General features: G+C 40.2%; 1 protein-coding gene across 3 annotated transcripts in view; it reads right to left on the reverse strand.

The window, feature by feature from the left end:
• STX7 (syntaxin 7) overlaps positions 1–23878 on the reverse strand; it is a 98126-nt gene that overhangs the window by 68548 nt on the left and 5700 nt on the right. For all 3 annotated transcript variants that reach the window (XM_034990671.1, XM_034990669.1, XM_034990670.1), the window contains one exon: positions 23049–23199. In XM_034990671.1, the coding sequence (XP_034846562.1) occupies positions 23049–23133 (85 nt within the window). In that variant the 5' untranslated portion in view covers positions 23134–23199. The remainder of the gene's footprint in view (positions 1–23048; positions 23200–23878) is intronic.

Below are 23878 nucleotides of genomic sequence, written 5' to 3' on the forward strand. Positions count from 1 at the left end.
GGGCTCGATCCCAGGACCCTGGGATCATGACCTGAGCCGAAGGCAGACGCTTAACGACTGAGCCACCCAGGCGCCCCAACCCCATTCTTTTTATTTTAAATGACTAGTTTATTTATACAGCTTAAATGTTTTTAAATAGTCATTACTTATTTATGGGATCAAGGGAATGACTGTATCCCAAATGCAGGATAACTTTGGTTCACTGAGGATGATGTAATGACATTGTTTTCAAGTTGAAGCTGAAAAATATAAATCCTGGAAAGGAATCATATAGCATATAGCAACTGTTAACCATTCAGCTAGCTTCAAAAGAACTTCTTGTTGCCTTTTGTGGGGGGGGTAGTAGATTTTTCTTTTGTAGGCAGAGAAATCTTGTTTGCTATGGTTAACTTATGGCTGCTTGCTGTTATATATTTCCTTCTGAATCTCAACAGGTTTTCTGCCTTATAGGGGTTTAAAGCTTTTATTTTCAAAAGTAAGTATGTTGATAAGGCAAACTGTAGCGTGAGCATTTAGCTCATCTCTAGAGGGTTCTTGTCATTTAAAAAAGTCATATTAGGTTGAGAAAAAACATAATTTGATAAGTGACATCAGGAAAACTGACTAACCATTTGGGATTAAAATAGAAAACTACCTTACCTCATACAGCAAAATAAATCTGCAACTATTACTTTAAATATTAAAAGTTGAAACCATTAAACTGCTACATGAAACAATAAACATAAATTTATCTTTATGATCTTGGAGTGAGGGATAAAATATTATCTAAAGCATGATATAAAACTAAAAACCATGGAGGAAAATATGTCAAACCTGACAACACAAATAATTTTTTAATGCTACATGCAAATGTGTATCTGTATTAGAGATATATAGAAATAATGTGTGTGTGTGTCAGAAAACACCAGCATATGATGAGCAAAGGGGTTAATATCCCTAATATAGGAAAGAGAAAACTCGTACAAATCGATAACAGAAAAATAGTCCAGTGCAAAAAGGATGAAAGATGTCACCACGAAATTTACAACAAGCAAATAAACATATGAGAAATTCAACTTCATTGATAACTTTTCATGTATTGGAATGGTACAACTTAAGAGAAATAAGCAAGTAAAGATACAATTACCATCAAAAGCTTAAAAACAAAAGGTAGAGACATATCTAAGAAGGAGCAATATCCATAATGTATGAAGAACTTTCTAGTTCTGAGAAAAGTCAGACAAGCCAGTATAAAAATGGGCCAAGAAGAGGGACTTTAATATTCTTCACTGAATAAATGAATAGCAAAAGAAGATCAACAAGCCTATCGATCTTAAAAAGCATAAACAACTCTAACATATGAATGCTATGTAAAATTGTTCAAGCATTAAAAAGAATTATGAGAACTGTTTCTGATAGGCCCAGTGGGAACCTAAATCCACCAAATGGTTATCTCCCTGGCATTTTTAACATACACACTCAGCAAGTCCAGCTTTCATCCTTACTCCCTGAGTCAAGGCTCTTATAGGGAAGAAGTAATCAGAAGGCCCTAGGGGCTCTGCAGTCTAACAAGAGTAAACCAAAAGCAGCATCCTGTGGAAATGCTCAGAAATGCTACCACAAGCTGAGAGTGGGAATGCCTCTCCTGTTCTCATTTAACTGGCCCACCTGGAGATGCAAATAGTCAAGATAGCTTAGTAGAAGTTTATTCAGATGGTAACTCCAATTGCAATGATCTCCAAAATGTGATCTGTTTCTAGAACAGACCTTCACAATCTCTGGCATCTTGTATTTATCTGCTGATTTGGTAAACACTTTCTGCCCTATCTTAAAAATAGAGAACATGGGAAGGGGTCACATTCAGTTGGGTGGGACAGTAGTGAGACTTCATAGTCTTATCTCAGGGTTATCCACACTCTTTGCCTCTGTACTCCAATTTCGTTTTCAAAGATACTGATCGTCTCCTCCTACAGAACACTACAATGGTCCAGTACACTGCTTACATTTGCTTTTAGGACCTGAAAAGCAAGAAGTGACCAGATATATACTCTTAGGTGCCTAGGAAGGATGTTAAGTTTGCCAGCAGGCAGAAGATAAATTCCACGAAAATAGAGGGCCCTGTCTCCCTGTATGGACTGTTAATCTGTACGGACTGTTGACATACCTCAGCAAAGTAAACGACAAACCGCTTTCTCCACAGTCTCAAATACAAATGGGGAACAGTGCTTGGTGAGACTTTTTATGCTGCTCCCACTTTACTGAATGCCCCAAAAGGTTGCCTGCTCTGCTTTAACTCTTCAAAAGAAAAGGCTATCCAGCTAGCTAGCTCAAGTGGTGGCACAAGCAGCTCTATACTTGGTTTCACTGACTCAGCTGATCTAATGGCAACAGAAGTGCCCGTGTTATATCAGGATACTCTATAAAACAAGCTGCAAGTCCCAACAGGAACAAAGAGAGGTGTCCTTTTTTTTTTTTTTTTAAGATTTTTTATTTATTTATTCATGAGAGACAGAGAGAGAGAGAGGCAGAGGGAGAAGCAGGCTCCCAAGGAGCAGAGAGCCCGATGCAGGACTCGATCCCAGGACCCTGAGATCATGACCTGAGCTGAAGGCAGACGCTTAACCATCTGAGCCACCCAGGCGCCCGAGAGGTGTCCTTTAGAATCCTGAAGCAAGATCATGCTCTCTTTGCAGCCAATGTTATCCTTTTGAGGAATAGTTCTAGTCTTGCTACTGAGCCCTGTATGAAAAGGAAACAATGGTGTACCATGTAACCAAGTGACTTGAGTTGCCTACTAGCTGGATTAGGTGTTATATTATGCTGGTGGTGTATCTCTTTCTGTATTTTGTTCCATGTAGGTCAGTCAGCCTGTCCCTTGCCCCAACTCCTACAGTACTTGTTCAATAATAGTAAACTAGCTATGGTGTAGAAATAAAAGCCACATACAGGCTCACCAACATGGATTTTCCCTTAATTGAGACTATCAGGGTTATTGGCAATGCCATGTACCAATTTGTAGCAAAAGCAACCAAAATAAATATGTGATATGGTACCATTCTTGGGAGTATTAGCCAGCCACCCAGTGACAAGATAATTGTGCTTCTTCAATCCTGAATGAGGCAGAATTTCATGTTCACTGAAAGAGTGATTATGCATTTTGTTGTGCTTCCTCTACTCCCTTCCCCCACGCTTCTACCAGCTTCCTATTCCATGCATTAGTCACAATCATGGTACTCCACACATCAGTTTCTGATGAAGACACCCACTTTACAGAGAAAAAAAAATGGACAGATCTTCCAAAGACAATGGAGTTCACTGGTTTGCCAGTACTCCATTACCTAGAAGCTGCTGGACTTTCTAGAAATTCTGTTTACTGGCCCATTTTAGACTCAATTATGGTGTCACTTGGGAGACAGTATCCCAGGAAAGGTAAAGCTCTATCCTGCAGGAGGATCTTTATGCTCTCAAAGAACAACCACTCCAGGTTGCTGTTTTACTCAGAACCAGGAAGAAAACTTGGATTTGGGAACTAAGTGGTGAAAGTGAAAAGAAACATTTCACGTTTACACCTAATTATCCATTTGCAAATTTTCTTTCATGCCTGAAGGCTAATTTAGAGACACTAGTCAAGTGAGGGCTACAACCATGTTTCTACCTGAGCAGAAGCTGAGGTTCCATGGAGTCATTTGGAGCCAGGATAGTATAGTCTCCACAGAGGTAACTGCTAAAGGGATGTGAGTGTGCCCACGCCCAGTGAGGAGGAGGAGTGGAAACGTGTCCCTGGAGATCAGCCGGGGAGAACTTGCCAATGCTGCCATCTTTAATCATGGAGCACTGAGGCAGGAGCAACAAGGACCCAGGTCTGAGAGTCCAGGTTACTCCAAACAGACAAGGTGTAGAATGCAGGCAAAGGGACATGGAATGGCTACCAAAGGCGAGGGAATCATTAACATGAAGCCCAGCCGTGCTTCCGGGGGCACGGTGGCAACTGTAGCATGTCCAGTGTTTTCTTCCTTATTCTGCAATGTCCCTGTTTAGGGGTTTTAACTACCTGTCTCTGCCCCTGCCCACATCCTCCACTGCTCTACACAGGGTGTGTGGTGGGGGCTACGCGTGCTCTCTGGTCCACGGGCTAAGGAGTACTGTGATCCAATCTTGCTGGAACAGAGGAATGGACTGGAAATCACCCTCAAGACTTGGTGCTGGATGCAAGAACTGTACAGACCTTGGTTTCCCCTTTTGTGGAAATGGGAGAGGAATTCTGGTGGTTTGAGACAGTAGCACAATGTTAGGCAGGAGAATTTTTTTTTAAAAAAGCTAACATACCAAAAAAAAAAAAAAAGAACTATGTTCACTGTAGGAAAGGGATGAACTATACGGGTATTTATTTTTGGCCACCTAATACCCAGAATTCTTAATTACATCCAGATATTCTTGGTTATGATATCATGACCACTGAGAAGGATCATCACAGATCCAGTCTTAGGAGGAAAAAAACCTGGTTGTTAAAGCAACACAACTGTTCTAAGAGGCTCTGCATTTTTGCTTACCTCCACTAGGAGTAATTACAGATGATGAACAGTAAGAGGCCTAGTAGCAATCACAAAGAGAAAGGGAGACTCTTTAAACAAGCTAGTTGTAAACAAAAGCTAGATTTAGTTAGTGCTATTTAGATTGTACAGATGCTGAAATTCCTCACAAATGAAATACTTTAGCTGATGACCTTCTCACTCTGAAACAATTCCTTTGATAACACAGTACTTACAGAATACTTATTAGGAATGCTCCCATTATGTTATTGCCTAATAGAATGCATTTAATTGAGTAGTAGATGCTTTTCATGAATGCTTTTTCATGAAACTATAAGTAAAATAAGGCTTCCTCTATTTACCCTAAAAAAAAGGGAAGGAAAGCACAGCACATATACTCAAAGAAGAAGCAGGAGCATTAAGTGCTATAAAAATGCTTCACATAAGGAGCTATAATATAATACATATAATATTGGAACTAATAATATAATATAATATAATATAATATAATATAATATAATATAATATAATACTGGAGGGCAATCCAAAAAGCCTAAATGGAGATGGTATTTGTAATGGTTTCAAGGCATAAGAAACAGGACACTTCAGCTTGGCGATTCAAATCTCTAATACCATATTAGCATATAAATTGAAATAATTAAATTACTTGTCTCCCTGACTTCAAAGTAAACTCTTTATAAAAGCAAAAACTAGTCTTATTCATTTTTGTATCTCTAGAACCCACCACGTGGTTGACACTCAATGGATATTTTAAAAGCGGAACCACAAAAGGGCATTAGAAAGATCAAACCTTATGTAAGATAGGATATGTATTTCTAAAATAAAAGGCATACATAAGAACAGAGTTAAGAAAGGTAAGTATGGGGCGCCTGGGTGGCTCAGTTGGTTAAGCGACTGCCTTCGGCTCAGGTCATGATCCTGGAGTCCCGGGATCGAGTCCCGGGATCGAGTCCCACGTCGGGCTTCCTGCTCGGCAGGGAGCCTGCTTCTCCCTCTGACCCTCCCCCCTCTCACGTGCTCTCTCTCTCTCTCATTCTGTCTCAAATAAATAAATAAATAAAATCTTTAAAAAAAAAAAAAAAAAAAGAAAGGTAAGTATGCTCAACTATTCATTCCTTCAGCAAACATTTACTGAGCATCCACTATGCATCCGGCACTGCGGGAGAGGTTTTGTACATCAACACTGATTCAACTGTGTTCCTTTAATTTCTATAGCTCTAAACTTGGGGCCTATGAAAACATAAATCTGAAATTACTGAATCAAGTTTAGAAGAAATATGATATGGCATTCATTTGATCCTATTTCATAAACAAAAATTTTGAGAACCAAACAGAATAACTGGCCTCTCCAAGAAATCAGTTACTTAGTAGAAGAGCCAGGGTTAAAAATGTAGATTTCTGAGTTTTCAAACCAATATTTTTCAGTGTACTATAAGGGCTAAAAGTAACAGACTATTTATTTATTTTAAATATTTTATTTATTCATTTGAGGGAGAGAGCAAGACAGAGAGAGCACAAGCAGGGGGACAGGCAGAGGCAGAATGATGCATGTGAGGCTCAATCCCAGGACCCTGGGATCATGACCTGAGCCGAAAGCAGACACTTAACATTCTGAGCCACCCAAGCGCCCCAGGAACAGACTTTTTAAAGGATTATTTCATAATCTAGGTGTATGTTTGCCAAAGCAAATAAGAGCCAAATAAGTGTATGCTAACTTGGAATAAAGAATTGAGCTGTAAGTTTCATGGCCCACCCTGGATCACAAGGACCCTTGAGCCTGGCTGAAACTGATCAGGATATAAATGCCTGTCCTTTCTTCAGATCTTATGAACTAGCAAGATTCCAGAGACATCATTTTACATGACTGGTGTTACCCTTTTACAACAGGGTCAGCAAATTATGGCCTGTCTTGTATAGAGCCTCCCAGCTAAAAAGGTTGTTACATTTTTAAAGAATTAAGAAAAAAAAAAAACCAACAACAACAAAAAACAATATGCAAGAGACCAGATGTAACCACAAAGCCTAAAATATTTACTATTTGGCCCTTTACAGAAAAAGTTGGCCAACCCCTGTCCTAAATTAGTAAAAAGTACTAAAACTTTGTATTCACAAACTCTGACTCAGTGTTACTTCAGAGTATTAAGTACTCACTATGTTACTAAGCCTATGTGGTACATATTTAACAATGTTGCAAATTTTTCACCAACCAGGCATGTATACTGAATTGAATTTCTAATTTTCACAAAGAATACAGAATCAGTACATCACAGGTGCTGGCTTGATAGGTTATTTCAACTGCTGCTCTTTTCACCTTAATTTAGAAACAAAATTATAGTTACCTTGTCTATTGGCTGAACATTTTTGTAGAGTAACTGCTGTATTGCTACCCCTCTATTATTTTATTACTCTGCAGTTTTTCATGACTTCCTAGTTCTTTTTCTTCTGGCAGATAACAACAGTAGGATAGTGGTCCATAAGATCTTTTGCCATACCCAAGTTGACCATGTTAAAAAATGCTGAGGAAAGATGAGTTTTCAGAAAGGGAGACAAAATAAAGTTTCTAGGTAGATGACAAGCAGGTTGGTGATGTGAAAAAACTGATAAGCATTCCTAGTTTCTCCCAAATCAGGTTCTTTATGGCTTCACTGCATTATCAAGTCTGGGGTATTGTAAATTTATAGGATAGTCATATTCAATTCTAATTGGCATATGTCTAACTTTTAAAGAAGAAAAAAACTCATGAAACGTGAAAATTACGGAACAAATTCTTTACATAACCATAAATAGTGTCTTGAAGAAAAATTCACCTAATACATGGAGGTAGGATTAAATCCAGTGAACAAATACAATGAACAAATTATTTTTACATTACCTGCAATTTTTAACTATTTGCACCATTATACTTCTAGAGAGGTGACTTTAAAGAATACATCACATTTTTCATAACATAAAGAGAACACTATTTCCTACACACCCAAAATGGTGCATTATTATTTTCTCAAAAACAAAGTCGTCCCCTTCTGGCTCTTACCTTCAGTAACAAAGACCCATTCTATTCCACATGGTTCTGCTGCCATCTAGTGGATTCCTTAAGGGAAAAAGGCTTCACGGCAAAGAATATATATATATTTTTTTGCCATAAAATCGTAGGTAGGCAGCAGTTGGTACAGGGACTATGTAATGTTCCAACCTGTCATAGTTCACTGGGGTTATGCAGAGGATGCTATCTGACCGGTGAGAGCGGCCAGCATGCAGGGGCACCTGGGCCAGCCCTACCAGGCACACAGAGCCTTCAAAGAATTACCTCCAAAACACAGAACAAAATACAGCTATCTTCTAAACACTAAACACCTCTGTTGCTCAACCCAAAAAATACCTCAGAATTGTAATAACCAATCACAGAAGACAAAATAATAGTTAGGAAAGCCCTTGGGCAGGTGATTTTGAGACTCTGACTCAGTGTCAGCCACATCACACAGCAGAAGAACTATAATGCTGACCAGCAAGCAGCCTTGGAGCCAGACAGCCTGACTTGGAAACCTGACCTCACTTCTTCCTAGCTGCTGACCTTTGGCAATTTACCTAATCTCTCCAAGCTCTAACTGCCTCAAGAGTCAAATGGAGAGAAAATCCCCTCTTTCTCAGTTATGAATTTCAATTGAGAACAATGTATGTAAACACCTTGTACTAGATATTGTAAGAAAGAGCTCAATAAATGGGGGCTAATGGTGTGAACTGGTTTATGTCTTTCTCCTGAAAGTCAGAAATAAACAATAAGAATAATCTTTTCTGGGGCGCCTGGGTAGCTCAGTCATTAAGCATCTGCCTTCAGCTCAGGTCATGATCCCAGGGTTCTGGGATCGAGCCCCGCTTCTCCCACTCCCCCTGCTTGTGTTCCTGCTCTTGCTATCTCTCTCTCTGTGTCAAATAAATACATAAAATCTTTAAAAAAAAAAAAGAAAAGAAAAAATATTCTTTTTTTTTTTTTTTAAGAAAGAGAGAGCGAGCCTATGGCAGGGGGGCAGATGGAGAGAGAGAACCTTAAGCAGGCCCCTCACTCATCGCAGAGCCCAACATGGGGCTCAATCTCATAAGCCTAAGATCATGACCTGAGCCAAAATCAAGAGTCAGGCACTTAACTGACTACACCATCCAGGGGCACCAAAGAATATTCTTATTAACATATCTTAGCTAACTGAAGTGAACCATGCACTGAAACTTCATAATCTCTGATATAGTTACAAGAACTGCAGAGATGATGATAAATATCAACTGACACAAAATAGTTATATTCTGTTATTAGAAGGCAAGAGTTAGCTGTTGCTAACACAAGTATCTAGCAGTTACATACAAATGATATAATTGAAACTGAACTAGAAAACAATGAAATGTTAGAAGAAAACAAATTCCGTTTTAGCCTCCATTCTTTTCTCATCTATCAATCAATCCCTCTACCTGTTTTAAAGAATGGTTCGGAGTATTACAGGGGATGATATATATGAAAACATTTTGAAATGACATTATTACTGGTAAGTTTACTATAATTCGAGTTAGAACCATTAGGTTAGGTTCATTACAGAGTACAAGATGCACAGTATAATATATCATTAAAAAAATCTTATCAGCAAGTTGAAAAAAGTATCAACATAAAAAGGTGCTAAGAAAAAAAATCGAGTGAAATTGGGCTATTTCATATATCAAGAAAAAACAAGAAAAGTGTATTGTAATTCTAAAAAGTACTAGCTAGGAAAACCCCCAAAGAATCTGAAAGACAGCTACTAAAATAATTATGGGCTTTTTTCCAACATGCTCTCTATCTCATGCTGTCTTGTGACCTGGGGAGGCAGCTTATCTTCTTTGTGGGTCAAAGAATTGAAGCAAACTGTAGAGAGGAAAAGGGGTAAGAGCAAGATGAAGGATCTTCTAAAGGATGAGTCTTGAGCTGACACTCCACAATGGGGTCTGCGCCTCCAGAGGCCAAGCCTACTGGTTCACTGTGCTCTTCTTCCAGAACTAACTAGCACACCGCACACTGCATGCCCAGTCTCTTCCACAAAGCAAACTCAAACACTGAACACATTTAATTTTAAATTTCTCATTGGTTTTCTTCCCAGATATTTCAAAGGTAGGAAGGCATACAGATTGACAGAGTGGAAATGTAGGGTATTTTAAAGCTACTGTAGATAATAAAGAGTTAAATCTGAGGGCATGGTTCATAAAAATATCAAGCCATTTGAAAACTGTATGTAAACAATACTTTGTATTTCTAAGATGGCTGGAACATAACAAACTCTCTTAGCAAAGATATTCAGTGCTAACATTTTATCACATGGATCTGCTCAGTTTACCTACTACTCTGAGGGAGTCCAGAATCAGAAATAACGAAGGCCTGGAGGTGGATGCAGCCCCTTAAGAAGGTGATTTTGTTTGAGCAGCAAACCCAGGCAAAGACTCACCAGTGGCCAAGCCCTGCTGCTCAAGCAATCCAGCCTTCCTGGTCTTTCTGGCCCACCTTCTTGACAAGCTGCCCTCCTGTCATCCACCGAATGGCCCATTCATTCTCCTTCTACCTGAGTGTTGTTAGCTATTCACGAAGTTCACCTCCAGTTTGTATGGCAGTGATTTCCAAACCGTTAGCTCACTCCTAATTTCTGATCAGTTCCATCTGCCAAGACACTGCTACTCAGATGTTGCTAAAATGGACTGAAAATAGATTTCTGCTTCCTAGAGGGACACGGTATAAGTCTGTTTCTGAATCTTCCCTCTTTCTCCCTCCTGAAGCCACAAAGAACAAAGTGGCGGGGGGAGAAAACCCACAGAAGTTTTGTTTTCAGAGAAATGAGGACAACAAAAACTTCTCAAAAATATATACATGTGGCCAAAAGCAACAGAAAAGAGCAGATCCTGAGTGGGAAGCCATATGGGTAGGGTAGGGAATTAGGGGGGCTGCCGAGTGGTATAAGGGAGGCAGAGCTCCAAGATGTTATCAACAAGTATTCACTTCCAGAAGAGGAGGATCACACCCTCAGTGGGACTAAGAGCAGGGCTGAGAAGGAACTGGACACCCTCCTGGGGGAGGAGGAAGGAGGGAGTCAGGCCATGCTTGGGGTCCAGAGGCTGCTGACTTCTGAAAGTACCATCTTTCCCTGAGAGCAGGCAATGCCTTACAAAAAGGTAGCTGTGCATCTTGGGGCCAACAGAGTGATGGGGGGCTATGATGACTGGAGCGGGGAGGACCTTTCACACAAGACTAGGTTTTGAGAGGCAGAGGAAGAAAGAAACAGTGGCTGAAGGCAAGACAGAGAGAAATGAGCCCCTGAGCAGCGAGACTCAGCACTCCTCCCTTCAGAGGACTCCCCTGCCAGGAAAACCAAACTCATTCCGTTGAATAACAGAAAAAGAACAGATACAGCAGCCACAAAAAAGACCATAACAATTATGGGAAAGAATGGCAAACTCCCTTCGAAGAAAACACAGCAGGAAAAAATGTGGCCACAAAGTGGATAGGATGAAAATTATAGCCCAAAATAGCACCACAATTTTTTTTTTTTAAAACTCAATGAGGCAATTGCGGTTTTAAAGTTAGGGCACAAAGAACTCATAGAGGAGATGGCTAGATAGTAGGCACTGGGGAAGCAGAAACTTGAGAAACTTAGGAAAGAAAAAGGCAAATTCAGAAGGGAAGACTAGGTGACAAGGAGCACAAGAAAGAATGGACACACAGAAAGCCTCGACCCCATCCCGACGACCCACCCAATACAGCTGAGATCACTTTATGTTCTTTGGCTACACCCCCTCACCTACTGATGGGTTTAGCTCCTGCCTCACGGTCACTCTTGATTCCTGCCTCAATTCTCCCTGATTTCAATACACATGTTGATGATCCTTCCACCAATCTATCCTCAGTTCTTTGCACGCTCCTCCCCAAAGATCTTGTCCCCCATTCCACCTTAGTCACATGCTCCAAGATCCTATCAAATGCTCGCTTGGTGCCAATAATTGTAACTCTTCTGTCATCTTACTCTCATGCACACTCTTTACAACCCACCACCTCCTCTATGTCCTGCTCACTGTCACTGGGATCCTGGCTCCAACAACAAACAAGCCTCTGACCTGCCAGGACCTTCTATCCTTTGGTCCTACCACTTTGCCACTGTCCCTCACACAGCCTCCCTGTCCTCCCAGGTCTTCAGTCATCTCCTCACCCAACCTAAACTCTACGGTCAGTTCATCATATTTACTTTCTAGCATATATCCTCCTCCAGCCCCTCTCTCCATTTATCTTAACCACTTGACAAATCCAGAACTCGCCCAACACCGTGCCTCCTCTATTAGATCAATGTGCTGCACAGCATTCAACCTAACCTCTGTTGATGGACATTTTATCCTTAAGACTATGTGTTTAAAAGTTGGGGAACTTACCACTTATGCTGACTCCACAAATGCATCCTTCTGAGTTCTACACAGATCAAATGAAGTGTGATGCTGTCTGCATGATAAAATTCTCAGATCTGTTTCCACACCCCATTTATTGAAATGCTCAAAACCCTTGTTCTACCTCGAATAAAAGCCCAAGTACTTCCAGTGGCCCACAAGGCCTCACCAACCCCACCTCAGCTCCTACTCTCCCCTCTCTGTGCTCTGTGCACACCGGCCTCCTCACCATTCCCCTAGTCCTGCTCCCACCGCAGGGCCCTTGTACTTCTTATTCCCCATCTAGAACATTTTTTTCCCCCAGATCCAGAAGATCTAGCTAAGAAAATTAATGAAGGTGGCTAAACTAAACAACAGATCTTCCATGTAGATGAAACAGCCTTATACTGGAAGAAGATGCCATCTAGGACTTTCATAGCCAGAGAGAAGTCAGTGCCTGGCTGCAAAGCTCCAAAGGACAGCCTGGCTCTCTTGTTGTAAGCTGATGAAGCTAATGACTTTTAGTTGAAGCCAGTGCTCACTGACCACTGCATAAATCCCAGGGACTTTAGGAATTATGCCAAATCCACTCTTCCTGTGCTCTAGAGATGAACAACAAAGCCTGCAGGACAGCACATCTGTTTACAACATGGTTTACTGACTATTTTAAGCCCACTCTTGAGACCTACTCTTCAGAAAAAAAGATTCCTTTCAAAATATTACTGCTCATTGGGGTGCCTGGGTGGCTCAGTCAGTTAGGCAATCGACTCTTAATTTCAGCTCAGGTCATGATCTCAGGGTCATGAGTTCGAGCCCCGTATCAGGCTCTGAGCTCAGCACAGAATCTGATTGTCTGTCTCCCTCTGTTCCTCCCTCTACTGTCTCCCTCTCTCTCTCAAATAAATAAAATCTTTAAAAAAAAATTATTGCTCATTGACAATGCACCTGGCCACCCAAGAACTCTGACGGAGATGTTCAATAGTGTTCATATTGTTTTCATGCCTGCAAACACAATATCCATTCTGCAGTCAATGGATCAAGGAGTCATTTCAACTTTCAACCTTCAAGTCTTATTTAAGAAAGACATTTCATAAGGCTCTAGCTGTCACAGATAGGGATTCCTCTGATGGGTCTGGGAAAAGTAAATTTAAAATCCCTGGAAAGGGTTCACCATTCTAGATGCCATTAAGAACATTCATGATTCATGAGAAGAGGGGCAAAACATCAATATTCCCAGGGGTTTGGAAGAAGTCAATTTCAACCCTCATGGAAGACTCGGGAGAGGCTCAAGACTCCCGTGGAGGAAGAAACTGCAGATGTGGCAGACATCCCAAGAGAACTAGAATTAGTAGTGGAGCCTGAAGATGTAACTGAATTGCTGCGGTCTCCTGATCGAATTTTAGTGGATGCAGGCTGCTTCCCGAAGAAAGTGGTTTCTTTCTTTCTTTCTTTTTTTTTTTTTTAAGATTTTATTTATTTGACAGAGAGAGAGCACGAGCAGGGGGAGGGGCAGAGGGAGAAGCAGGCTTCCCACCGAGCAGGGAGCCCAATGTGGGGCTTGATCCCAGGACCCTGAGATCATGACCTGAGCCGAAGGCAGACACTTAACTGACTGAGCCACCCAGGAGCCCCAGAAAGTGGTTTCTTGAGATGGAGTCTACTCCTGACAAAGCCGCTGTAAAGACTGCTGAAATGACAACAGAGGACTTAGAATATCACATAAATTTAGTTGGGCAGGGTTTGAGAGGATTGACTCCAATTTTTAAGGAAGTTCTGCTGTAGGTAAAATGCTATGAAGGAGCATCACATGCTACAGTGAAATTGTTCACGAAGGGAAGAGGCAACTGATGCAGTAAACTTCACTGTTGTCTTAGAAATTGCCACGGCCGCCCCAACCTTCAGCAGCCACCACCCTGCTCGGTCAGCAGGCATCAACATCGAGGCAAGACCCTCCAGGAGCAAAAAGACTGTGACTCCCTTAAAGCTCAGATGATGGTCAGCATGGTTTAGCAATACAGTATGTTTTAGTTAAAGCATGTATACTGTTTCTTTAAACATAAAGCTACTGTACATTTAATAGGCTACAGTATAATATAAATATAACTTTATATGCACTGGGAAACTGAAAATTTAACTTACTTTATTGGTCTGCAGCCAAACCCACAGTATCTCCAAGGTATGCCCATAGTTAAAAGATACTAACTTACACACCTTCTAGAGACTTTTGAATAAAGCAGGGTGTACGGGCAATACTATACAACTAAATCACTGGATGTATTTGGGCCATCCTGCCCAGCTCTCCTCCCAAGCCCCAACAGCAAGACAGTGCTCTGGGTATTCACAAAGAAGTGGGCCTCAGTGGGATTTGTAGCTAACAGTTTTCATAGTCCTCAATAAGAAAATAATAGTCCACAGGCTAGGAAGGAATCTCGTTGATGTCTGTGGGCATTCTGTTGGACTTTAAATGGGGTAACAGCCAAGCTATCCCAGAGAAGTAGCTGGCAATACTCAACATCAGACATGTTACCCCAACAATGGTTTCTTCAAATAATGACCAAGATAATGACACTCCAACAAAAAAAAGACTGCAAAAAATAAATGTACCAAGACTTACAGAACACTATTTTGTAAGGCTTTTAGGTTCTTTCAAATAAATTAACAGGCAAATCAATTAATAACTGCTTTAAAAAACAAAATCCGGTCTGGAATGAGTATAAAAGGCAATTACTCTTTAACAGAAAATATTGCTCAGTAATTGGTGAAAAACAACAAAAAAGAGTCAAAGAGAGGAGGACAAGAACTGTCAAAACTATTACAGGAAACCCAAACTAAACAACCTAGCCTAACACCTGCTGTCTGGCTCCCACATCAACACCGAGCCAACTAAAATGTACAGATAGGCAGCACCACAGGGCCGCTGAGAGGTCATTACACAACCAACCCCAAACTTTATTTTAATAAAAGAGAAGCTACTCTGTGATATACAAGTACTAAGCATGTTAAATATATAGTGAAAAAAATCTAATAATAATTATAATGTTTTTATATAACATGGGTGTGGAAACATACATGAGAATTTTTATCATATAATCAGCACCATACCTTATCTATGTAGAATGCAGGAGGATCATGTGTGGAGGCAGCATAAATGGGAAGTTCCCCGACTTTTAAACATAATCTTAGGATAAAATGTCCATTAATAGAGGTTTGGTTACATGATGTGTGACACACCCTGGCCAATACAGAAGGCAAAAAAAGCAGGCAGAAAAAAAATGTATAGTATGATCTTGTTTTCCTAACAAAATGAAAGAATATAATTATGTGTACATTATTCTGTAGTCATTAGATTCACGTTCTGTCATAAACAGCACTCATGTTTGGTCATGTAGGAAAAGCCACCAGAGAGAAAAAAAAAGTTGTCGCTCTCTGTTAAAATTCTCTTGGATCGGGCATTAATTCCCACACCTATCTCTACTCTGTGTCAACACCCTAGGTATGAAGAAAATTACAGCAATGAGAGCAGAGCTACTGAAGTTTTTCTGCTCAAGGGGAAAAGAATCCAACCAAATATTGTCAGATGTGTGATATTAAAAGTAGATATATCAAACAGCATTGGGGGGGGGAGAAAAAGTTTTCCTCTCTTTTTCCTCCATAAACCACCTTTCCATCCACCAATACCCACCAAGAGACTGCACCCCAGAAAAAAAAAAGAAACATCCCTAATTCCTGGGTAAATACTCGGTTCTAGTAAATTTATTAACTTCTTAGGACTGGAGCTCTTTTTTATTTTTTATTTATTTATTTATTTTTATTTATTTATTTATTTATTTTAAAGATTTTATTTATTTATTCATGATAGAGAGAGAGAGAGAGAGAAACAGAGGGAGAAGCAGGCTCCCAAGGAGCAGGGAGCCTGATGCGGGGCTCGATCTCAGCACCCTGGGATCATGACCTGAGCTGAAGGCAGACGCTTAACCATCTGAGCCACCCAGGCGCCCCTGGAGCTCTTTTTTAAAGAAAAGTTGGCGCTGGCACCAAAAAAGAGAAGTCGATGATATTGCTTCCCTTTTGTTTAGTCATGTGTTGAGATGCAAAAACAAGGGCCCCTTCACCAGACTCTAATGAAAAGAACTGTATTCATTCTCAAAAGTAACAAAAGGACTCACGCTTATATAGACTTTATATTTCATCTCAAAGTCCTAGGAACGTAATGAGGACAAGAGGCAATCACTAATCCTTTTTAATCAATAAGCAAAGGACCCATACAGAATGACAGTTAATTACAACACAGAGAAACCAATAATATTTTTGCAACCCTAAACAAGTCTGTGTTGAACTAATCTACAGGAGATAAATGATAAAAAATGAAACTGAAGATTCAACATAAACATTTTCCAGTCACCTTCTCTTCACCTTTACAACATGGGTTTAAGTTCACACATTTTATGCCTCCCTAGAAGGTTCTGCTTTCCCAAATCCTCTGGAATGAACACACATGCACATATGACATGTTATGCATATTTTAGCAGAAAACTTCTGCACTCATAAATGTGGCTAATATTTTATGTTACCAATGGATCTAATTTGTTCATTTCCCATAGGCTAACTTTTGGCCACTCTCTTTCTCTTTCAGATTATTCTTTTTAAAAAATACTCAAATGCCAGAATTCTCATTAGGATCAGTGGTAAGACTAAATTTTATTTCAATGACTATGTTTCTCTTTTTTTTTAAGATTTTATTTATTTGTCAGAGAAAGAGAGAGAGAGTGCATGCAAACACAAGCAGGGGAGCAGCAGGGGGAGGGAGAAGCAGGCTCCCCGCTGAGCAAGGAGTCTGACGTGGGACTCGATCCCAGGACCCGGGGATCATGACCTGAGCAGAAGGCAGACGCTTAACCAACTGAGCCACCCAGGCATCCCATTAATGACTATGTTTCATGGTCAGCTGCTGATATTTCTACTTAACAGTTTCCTTCAATTCATACCTTAATTAATGCAGACACAATTCATACCAGAATCCCTGTGACTGCAACTTTCCCATCTTCTAATACTTAGAAATAATACACAAGTTTTAGTGGAACTCTAGCTGGTCTTGTGAAGACTACTTCAATTATGGAATTTTAAAAGTATGTGTTATGGATCCAGATATGGCAATTGGTCTCTTAATAACAAAGAGAATAATTCTGCATATGTTGGAAGAGCTTTCAAGATTCTTTAAAACTTTGGTTACAATTATAGCTTGTTAAAGTCGAAAGAGACCATAATCCAGCCTACCGAAAATATATGTAAGAAAATCACGTCCTGGGAATGAAAGAGCTTATTCAAGGTCACACTGCTACCAGGATCTGATTTCAGGAAGTGTGCACACACTCGAAGAGAGCTTGCTTAATTAGAAACCTTTCCTATCATCTCATTGATTTTCCTAACTCAGTGACATTCTAAAAAGTCTGATTCTAATCAGAGAATTGCAATATAAATCACAATGAGACAGAACCATGGCTGAAGGGATAAAATTTAAGACTGTAAGTGCCAAATGTTGGTGAGGATTTGGAGCAAAATGAACTCTGATACACCGGCTGGTGGAGTATAACTTGGTACAACTACTTTAGGTAACCACTACAGCTAAATATACACATACCCTATAACTCAGCAACCTAACTCTTAGGTACATACATAAGACAAAAGAACCTGCAAAAATGTTCGGCACTGCTCATAACAGCAACAAACAAAAACCCAGAAACATTCGAAATGTACATAAACAGTAGAAAGAATTAAACAGATTGTGATCTGGCTGAATATGGAATACTATATAATAATGAAAACAAATGACCCATAGCTACACACAACAACATGGATAAACTGCACAAACATAATGGGAGAAAGAAGTCCAACATAAAACATAATACATGACTCTATTAAAGTTAAGAAACTGGGACTATTAAGCAGTCACGTTAGAGGTTTACTTTTAGAGAGTATGGAGTGGATAAAACATGAGAAGGGCTTCAAGGGGCTGGTCATGTTCTCCTTCTTGGTATGTGCAGTGTTGTAATGACAATTTATTGAGCTATACACTAATAACTGGTGTACTACTCTCTGTATATTATAGTTCTATTTTTTAAAGATTAAAAAATCTTCATTATGTGATGAATTTCAATATATTTATTCTGTTTCTTTCAAAAACATGAGTTACTTCTGTGTGTTCTGGGTGTCCTGAATACAACTAGGTAATTTGTATTGACACAAATTTAAAAGATGCAAATGTAGTGTGAAGAGAAAACACCTAAATGTGGTGCAAAGTACCACCTTATTCAATCACATCCAGTATTATTAGCACTACCAGATGGGAAAAAAATGAACTGAAATTTCACACTTCTGCCTTTCACTTCCACGTGATTTCTTCATATCTGTATTGGTGATGCACATGGGGCAGGTTAGATCTTTAACAATAACTAACTCTACCTCATCTAAACGTCCCTTCATTCAGACACTGAATCTCAGAATAAGAAAAAATACATAGTGATGATTGGTTTCACTACATTCATGATTCCAAATCTTGAGTACTCAACCTGCCAAACAACCCTTCATACTGAGGTATGTCAATCCTCTCCATTGTCAAAACTACAACTATCACGTTCTCTTCTTTCCATAAACTTCCCACAGCCTTCAATCCCGTTCTCTGTCCAATGCCTTTGCCTCCTATTCCATTTAAAACCAGTCCACTCAGAAAGAACTCCTCCATCTTTGCCCACCACGTTTACCGTCTGCACCACACTGGGCTCTGTACAGTGGACGAAAGGCAAACTGGGCACTGGTGACCATTCCCCTACCCCTCTTGCCTTCAGAGACCTTTCTTTTGCAATTATACTCTCACTAGACTCTCTCTTGTGTAGTGGAAAAATGCAACCTTTTCTTTGACCCTCTTTCTACTTCAATGGTGGAATCTTCCAGTTGCCTACTAAATACTGATTTTTCTCTTCCTAAATGGAGCAAGCCCCAATTTTAGTGAGCATAGTGCAATCCAGACTTCCTAGCAGCTAGGTGTAGCCACTTGACTATATGTAAACTCTGGTCAATGATACAAGCAGAGGTGAGTAGGATTCTAAGAAGTCTCTTTAGCTAAAAAAGGGTCAGTCCTTTTCCCTCCTTTTCTCCCTCTACACTCAGAACATGAATATGAGACCATTCTTTTCTTTCTTCTTTTTTTTTTTTTTAAAGACTTTATTTATTTATTTGACAGAGAGAGCGCAAGCAGGGAGAGTGGTAGGCAGAAGGAGAGGGAAAAGCAGGCTCCCTGCTGAGCAAGGGGCCCTATGCAGGACTTGATTCCAGGACCCTGGGATTATGACCTGAGCCAAAGGCAGATGCTTAACCGACTGAGGCACCCAGGCACCCCTGAGACCATTCTTTTTGAAGTGACCAGTTTGCCCGCTTCAATTCTCTGCTTTTTAGTCTCTTGGCAGCATTAAACACAGATGATGCCTCATTCAGTCTTGAAACACTTCTTTTTGATTTCTGGAAATCTACCAGATCCTGATTTTCTTCTTACCTCACTGGTCACTCTGATTCTTTATGCTTTCTCCCTGCCTTTCTGACTTCCGCATTTTTTAATGCTCCAGCTCTCTGCTCTTACTCCTTTGTGATTATTTTAGACTTACGGTTTCAAATACCATTTATTCTCTGATGACACTCTGATCTCCAAATTTATATATCTAAACTAGATGTTTGACATCTCCACTTGGGTGTTTAAAAGACATCTCAAACTTTACTTGGCCAAAACAAAATTCTCTCCACTTCTGAACTACAGTTCTTCCCACCTTGGTATATAAACTCGGTTGCTCAGTGCAAAAACCATGGATTCACCCTGGACTCCCCCCTCTCTTTCTCAATCCACCCACATTCATCAGTAAGTCTTGCTGGCTCTGCCTCCAAAGGACATTCATCAGTTCTCTCCCACTGCCACCACGCTGGTACAAGCCAACATCTCTTTCACCAGACCCCTGTGATGGCCAATGTGTCCCCACCTCAAATTCCCCAAAATCTACTTTCTAAGCAGCGGCAGCCAAAGCAATCCTTTCAAAGCACAGATCTGATTGTGTGTCTTCCTTCTTAGAATGAAATCTAACCCCCCCCAACAGCCTCCAAGGCTCCAGGTGGCCTACTCGGCCTCCTCTCTGATTTCATCTCCGACACTCTTGCCTCAAGTGCTGTGTTTCGGCCACACCGGGCTTCTCTTTCTTGCCTATTTTCTGAACATCCCAAGCTCTGGACTGCTTCAGGATTTTAATACCAGCTACTGGTTGCTTCTAAATGCTCTTGTCCTACATCCTCTCACCCCCAGCCCCTTCTCATCCTCACTCAGGGGGCCATCTCGCCTAAGGCAGCTTCCCCCAAGGCGCCTGCTCTCACAGCACTCTCATTTTCATCATAGGACACCATGTGGTTCATTAATTTTTTTTTTTTTACTTTTTAAAAAATTTCATTTAAATTCAATTAATTAACATATAGTGTATTATTAGTTTCAGAGGGAGAGTTCAGTGATTCATCAGTTGCATATAACACTCAGTGCTCATTACATCACGTGCCCTCCTACATGCCCATCACCCAGTTACCCCATCTCCCCATCCCCCTTAATTTTTTTTTTGTAACCATCAGTTTCTTCTTACACTACAAACTATATGAGAAGAGGGCCTTGGAGCTCTTGCTTACTATTGGATTCCCAGGGTCTCGTACCATGACTAGCAAGCAGCAGGTGCTCAATAAATTATTAGCTGAACGAACAGAGAGAGAATATCCCAATTATAAGTCACTCAGTCTGAACCATTACTCCAGCGTTTAAACCTCTTACTAATAGGCCTGAGAAATAGTATCTGACCACCGTATGCTCGTCATTTAGTAACAGGGACTGCACTCCTCCTGAGCATGGCAATTCCATCCCTGAATAACTAGGATTATTCCAAAGCCCCATTCCTTCAGGAGCTGAAGTCTGGCTACGCTGCTTCTATTCCTTTGTGGAGACCTTCATGATCATGCAGAATACCTTTCTTGTATTTTACATAAGGCAGTGTTTCCAATATTTGAATGTGGTGACTGTAGCTTCTCACGGCTGAACAGTCCTAGTCTTTTTTTTTTTTTTTTTAAGATTTTATTTACTGAGGGGCGCCTGGGTTGCTCAGTTGGTTAAGCATCTGCCTTCGACTTGGGTCATGATCCAGGGTCCTGGGATCGAGTCCCACATCGAGCTCTTTGCTCAGCAGGGACCCTGCTTCTCCCTCTGCCCCTTCCCCTGCTCATGCTCTCTCTCTCTCTCTCAAAAAAAAAGATTTTATTTATTGAGAGAGAGAAAGAGAGGGCATGTGAGCAGGGAGAAGGGCAGAGGGAGAGAGAGAATCTCAAGCAGACTCCACACCCAGCAGGGTGTCCTAGGCAGGCCTCGATTTCATTACCCTGAGGATCATGACCTGAGCCAAAATCAAGAGTTGGATGCTTAGCCAACTGAGATACCCAGGCACCCCAGTCCTAGTCTTCTTAACCCCCTTCCACAAGACAAAGTTGTGGGTCCTACCACCACACTCCCCCACGCTCCAAAGCTGCCCTAAATCACACAATGCAGTCACATACTTAGTTATCAGTTATGCCATGAATATGCAACTCTGGCCCAACGTATCACTTCTCATCTCATTGGATCAATTGATCTCTTTCTTAGGGGACATGACTTAAGTTAACTCTTAGCTCCTTCCAGTTCAAGCTCGCACATAATCTCCAATTGGTGTATTTGTCACACCACTGGATGCTTGCTGCCTCTATAATCTTGAGTGCCTACATTCACTCCTCTACCTCCTTCCAGGATTCCTAACACATTCACCTTTCCTAGCACAAAAGACCTGCCCTGTCCTCTGGAGGAAGGCCTACTGGTCTCCTTTCTTACATAAAGGTCCTGATTTTCCCACACCTGTAAATTAAAATTATAACCTCTCTTAATTTTCACACATGAGCCTGAGCCAGACCAGCACTACTTCTAAGAAAGAAAAAAATCTTGTTTTCTTTGGATTTCATATTATACCACTGTGCAGAGCAGCACCTTTTTAGAACCATCTATAATCTACTTTTACTCCTTTTGCCTCCAAAACATGCTGACATCTCACTGAAATCATTTAGGCAGAGTAGTAACTTCTGGGAAGTTAATGATTAGATAAGAAAACATGGTCTGGTCATCTGAAAACATTCTTTATTTTCACAGTGTGTTAACACATTCTGGTAAAGAGGACAGGAGACTTAACAAAGTAAGCTAAAGAATAATGCTGTATTAACACACTCTAAAAAAGGAGTTCAGGTGATGCCCAAAGGGCCAAAATACTGATCACCACAAGGTGACTAGAATAATCCACATATGTGATTAGCTATGATTTGGAAACAAATGTAAAACAAAAAAACTTTAGTCTCAAATCTGCTACAGTGATCTTTTAAACAATTTATCTTTCTATCTCTATACATCCCAAGGAGTAATAATTTCCAATAAAATGCTACATGGGATTGGTCTACTAGGATTGTTTTTGATAGGTGTAGCAAAGGTAGTTTGTGGGAATTCTGAGAATTATCTTCTAGATCTGTCTGAAAGGATTCAAATGTTGCCTCATTAGTCACTCCCTGCTCCTTAATAAAGGACCATGTATTTTTCCCTTTACAAAACTTTATTTTTAATAAATGTAAACTCTTCTTGGTGCTCCCCAGTTCCAATCCTATGGGATTTAATGAACAAGTCGCTTTAATCTCATCTAGAACCAGATGATTTTAAAGCAAATATAAGTATCTATCCTTTTAAATCTTTATTTCATTAATAAAATAGTGTATCATGTGCCTGGCATTCTACAGAAAAGTGCAGTAAGTATTCTCTCTTCTAATGTAATTATCTTTCATATTCACTTTAAAAAGTTCTAGCCTTCTTTTTTTAAAATTTTTTTTAATTTTAATTTTAGGAGTTCTAGCCTTCTAAAATCTGTTTTTAGAGGATTGCTCCTCCCTCTCTCAGTCACTGGAGTTGTCCTATTATGAATCTCTAAGTTCAGTTAAGAATTAAAAACAGTGAAGTCAACTTAAATTTCAACTTACAACATTGTGTGATCTTCTGGATGTTAGAAGAGATACGCTGGGCCAGCAGAGCAGGGTCGCCACCAACTCCTGGAGTGTAAGACATAGCTGGTTTGCTTATTCACTAATTTCATCAGATGTTGGCAGACTGGGCAGTTTTCTAAGCAGTCACCTAAAAAACAGAAGTCACATAACTGTACTTTTAAAGTTATTGGCCTACATTTTCCAAATTATCAATTATCAATCTGGGAGGTTGATTAACCTAACAGGGTTGAAATATAGCAAAGGGACACATCAAATAGTAAAACTCTCATGGCTATCAAAAATATTGGCCTTTTAAAGGACACAGTCATGTTAAACAATTAAAATAAGGTTCAAATTGCACATTCCCTTTGAAAACGTTGATCTAAGGAAGAGTTACCAAGTCCCTTTTCTGCATATAATTTTAATTGTTTATGTATTTTTCTCCTTAACTGCAAGCAACTGTAAAGCAGGGCCCGCATGCTATGTATCTTTCTTTCTCCAACATTTAAACAATTCCTGACACAATACAGGTATTTACATATTTATTAAATGGTATACAAACTTCAGGGTGTCCCCAGAAATGTCACTATATCTAATTTAACACACAGAGGAACAGCTTGGGAACAGAGGACTAATGGGTCTCTACTTTTAATAGGAAAAGTCAACTTTGAGGGAGGCACAGCTGACAAGTGAGGAAAAAAAGGAATGCTCCATAAAATGCTCATCACACTTTGCCAAAAGAGCAAGGAGAACAGCTCTCCTCTTCCAGAAGCTGGCATCAGGACAGGAAGTAAAGCTGGGGAGAAAGAGGTGAGAGGGAGTTCCTT

The sequence above is a fragment of the Mirounga leonina genome, unplaced genomic scaffold (genome assembly GCF_011800145.1).
Source record: "Mirounga leonina isolate KUSES-001 unplaced genomic scaffold, KU_Mleo_1.0 Mir_53, whole genome shotgun sequence".
In the NCBI taxonomy this organism is placed as follows: domain Eukaryota; kingdom Metazoa; phylum Chordata; class Mammalia; order Carnivora; family Phocidae; genus Mirounga; species Mirounga leonina.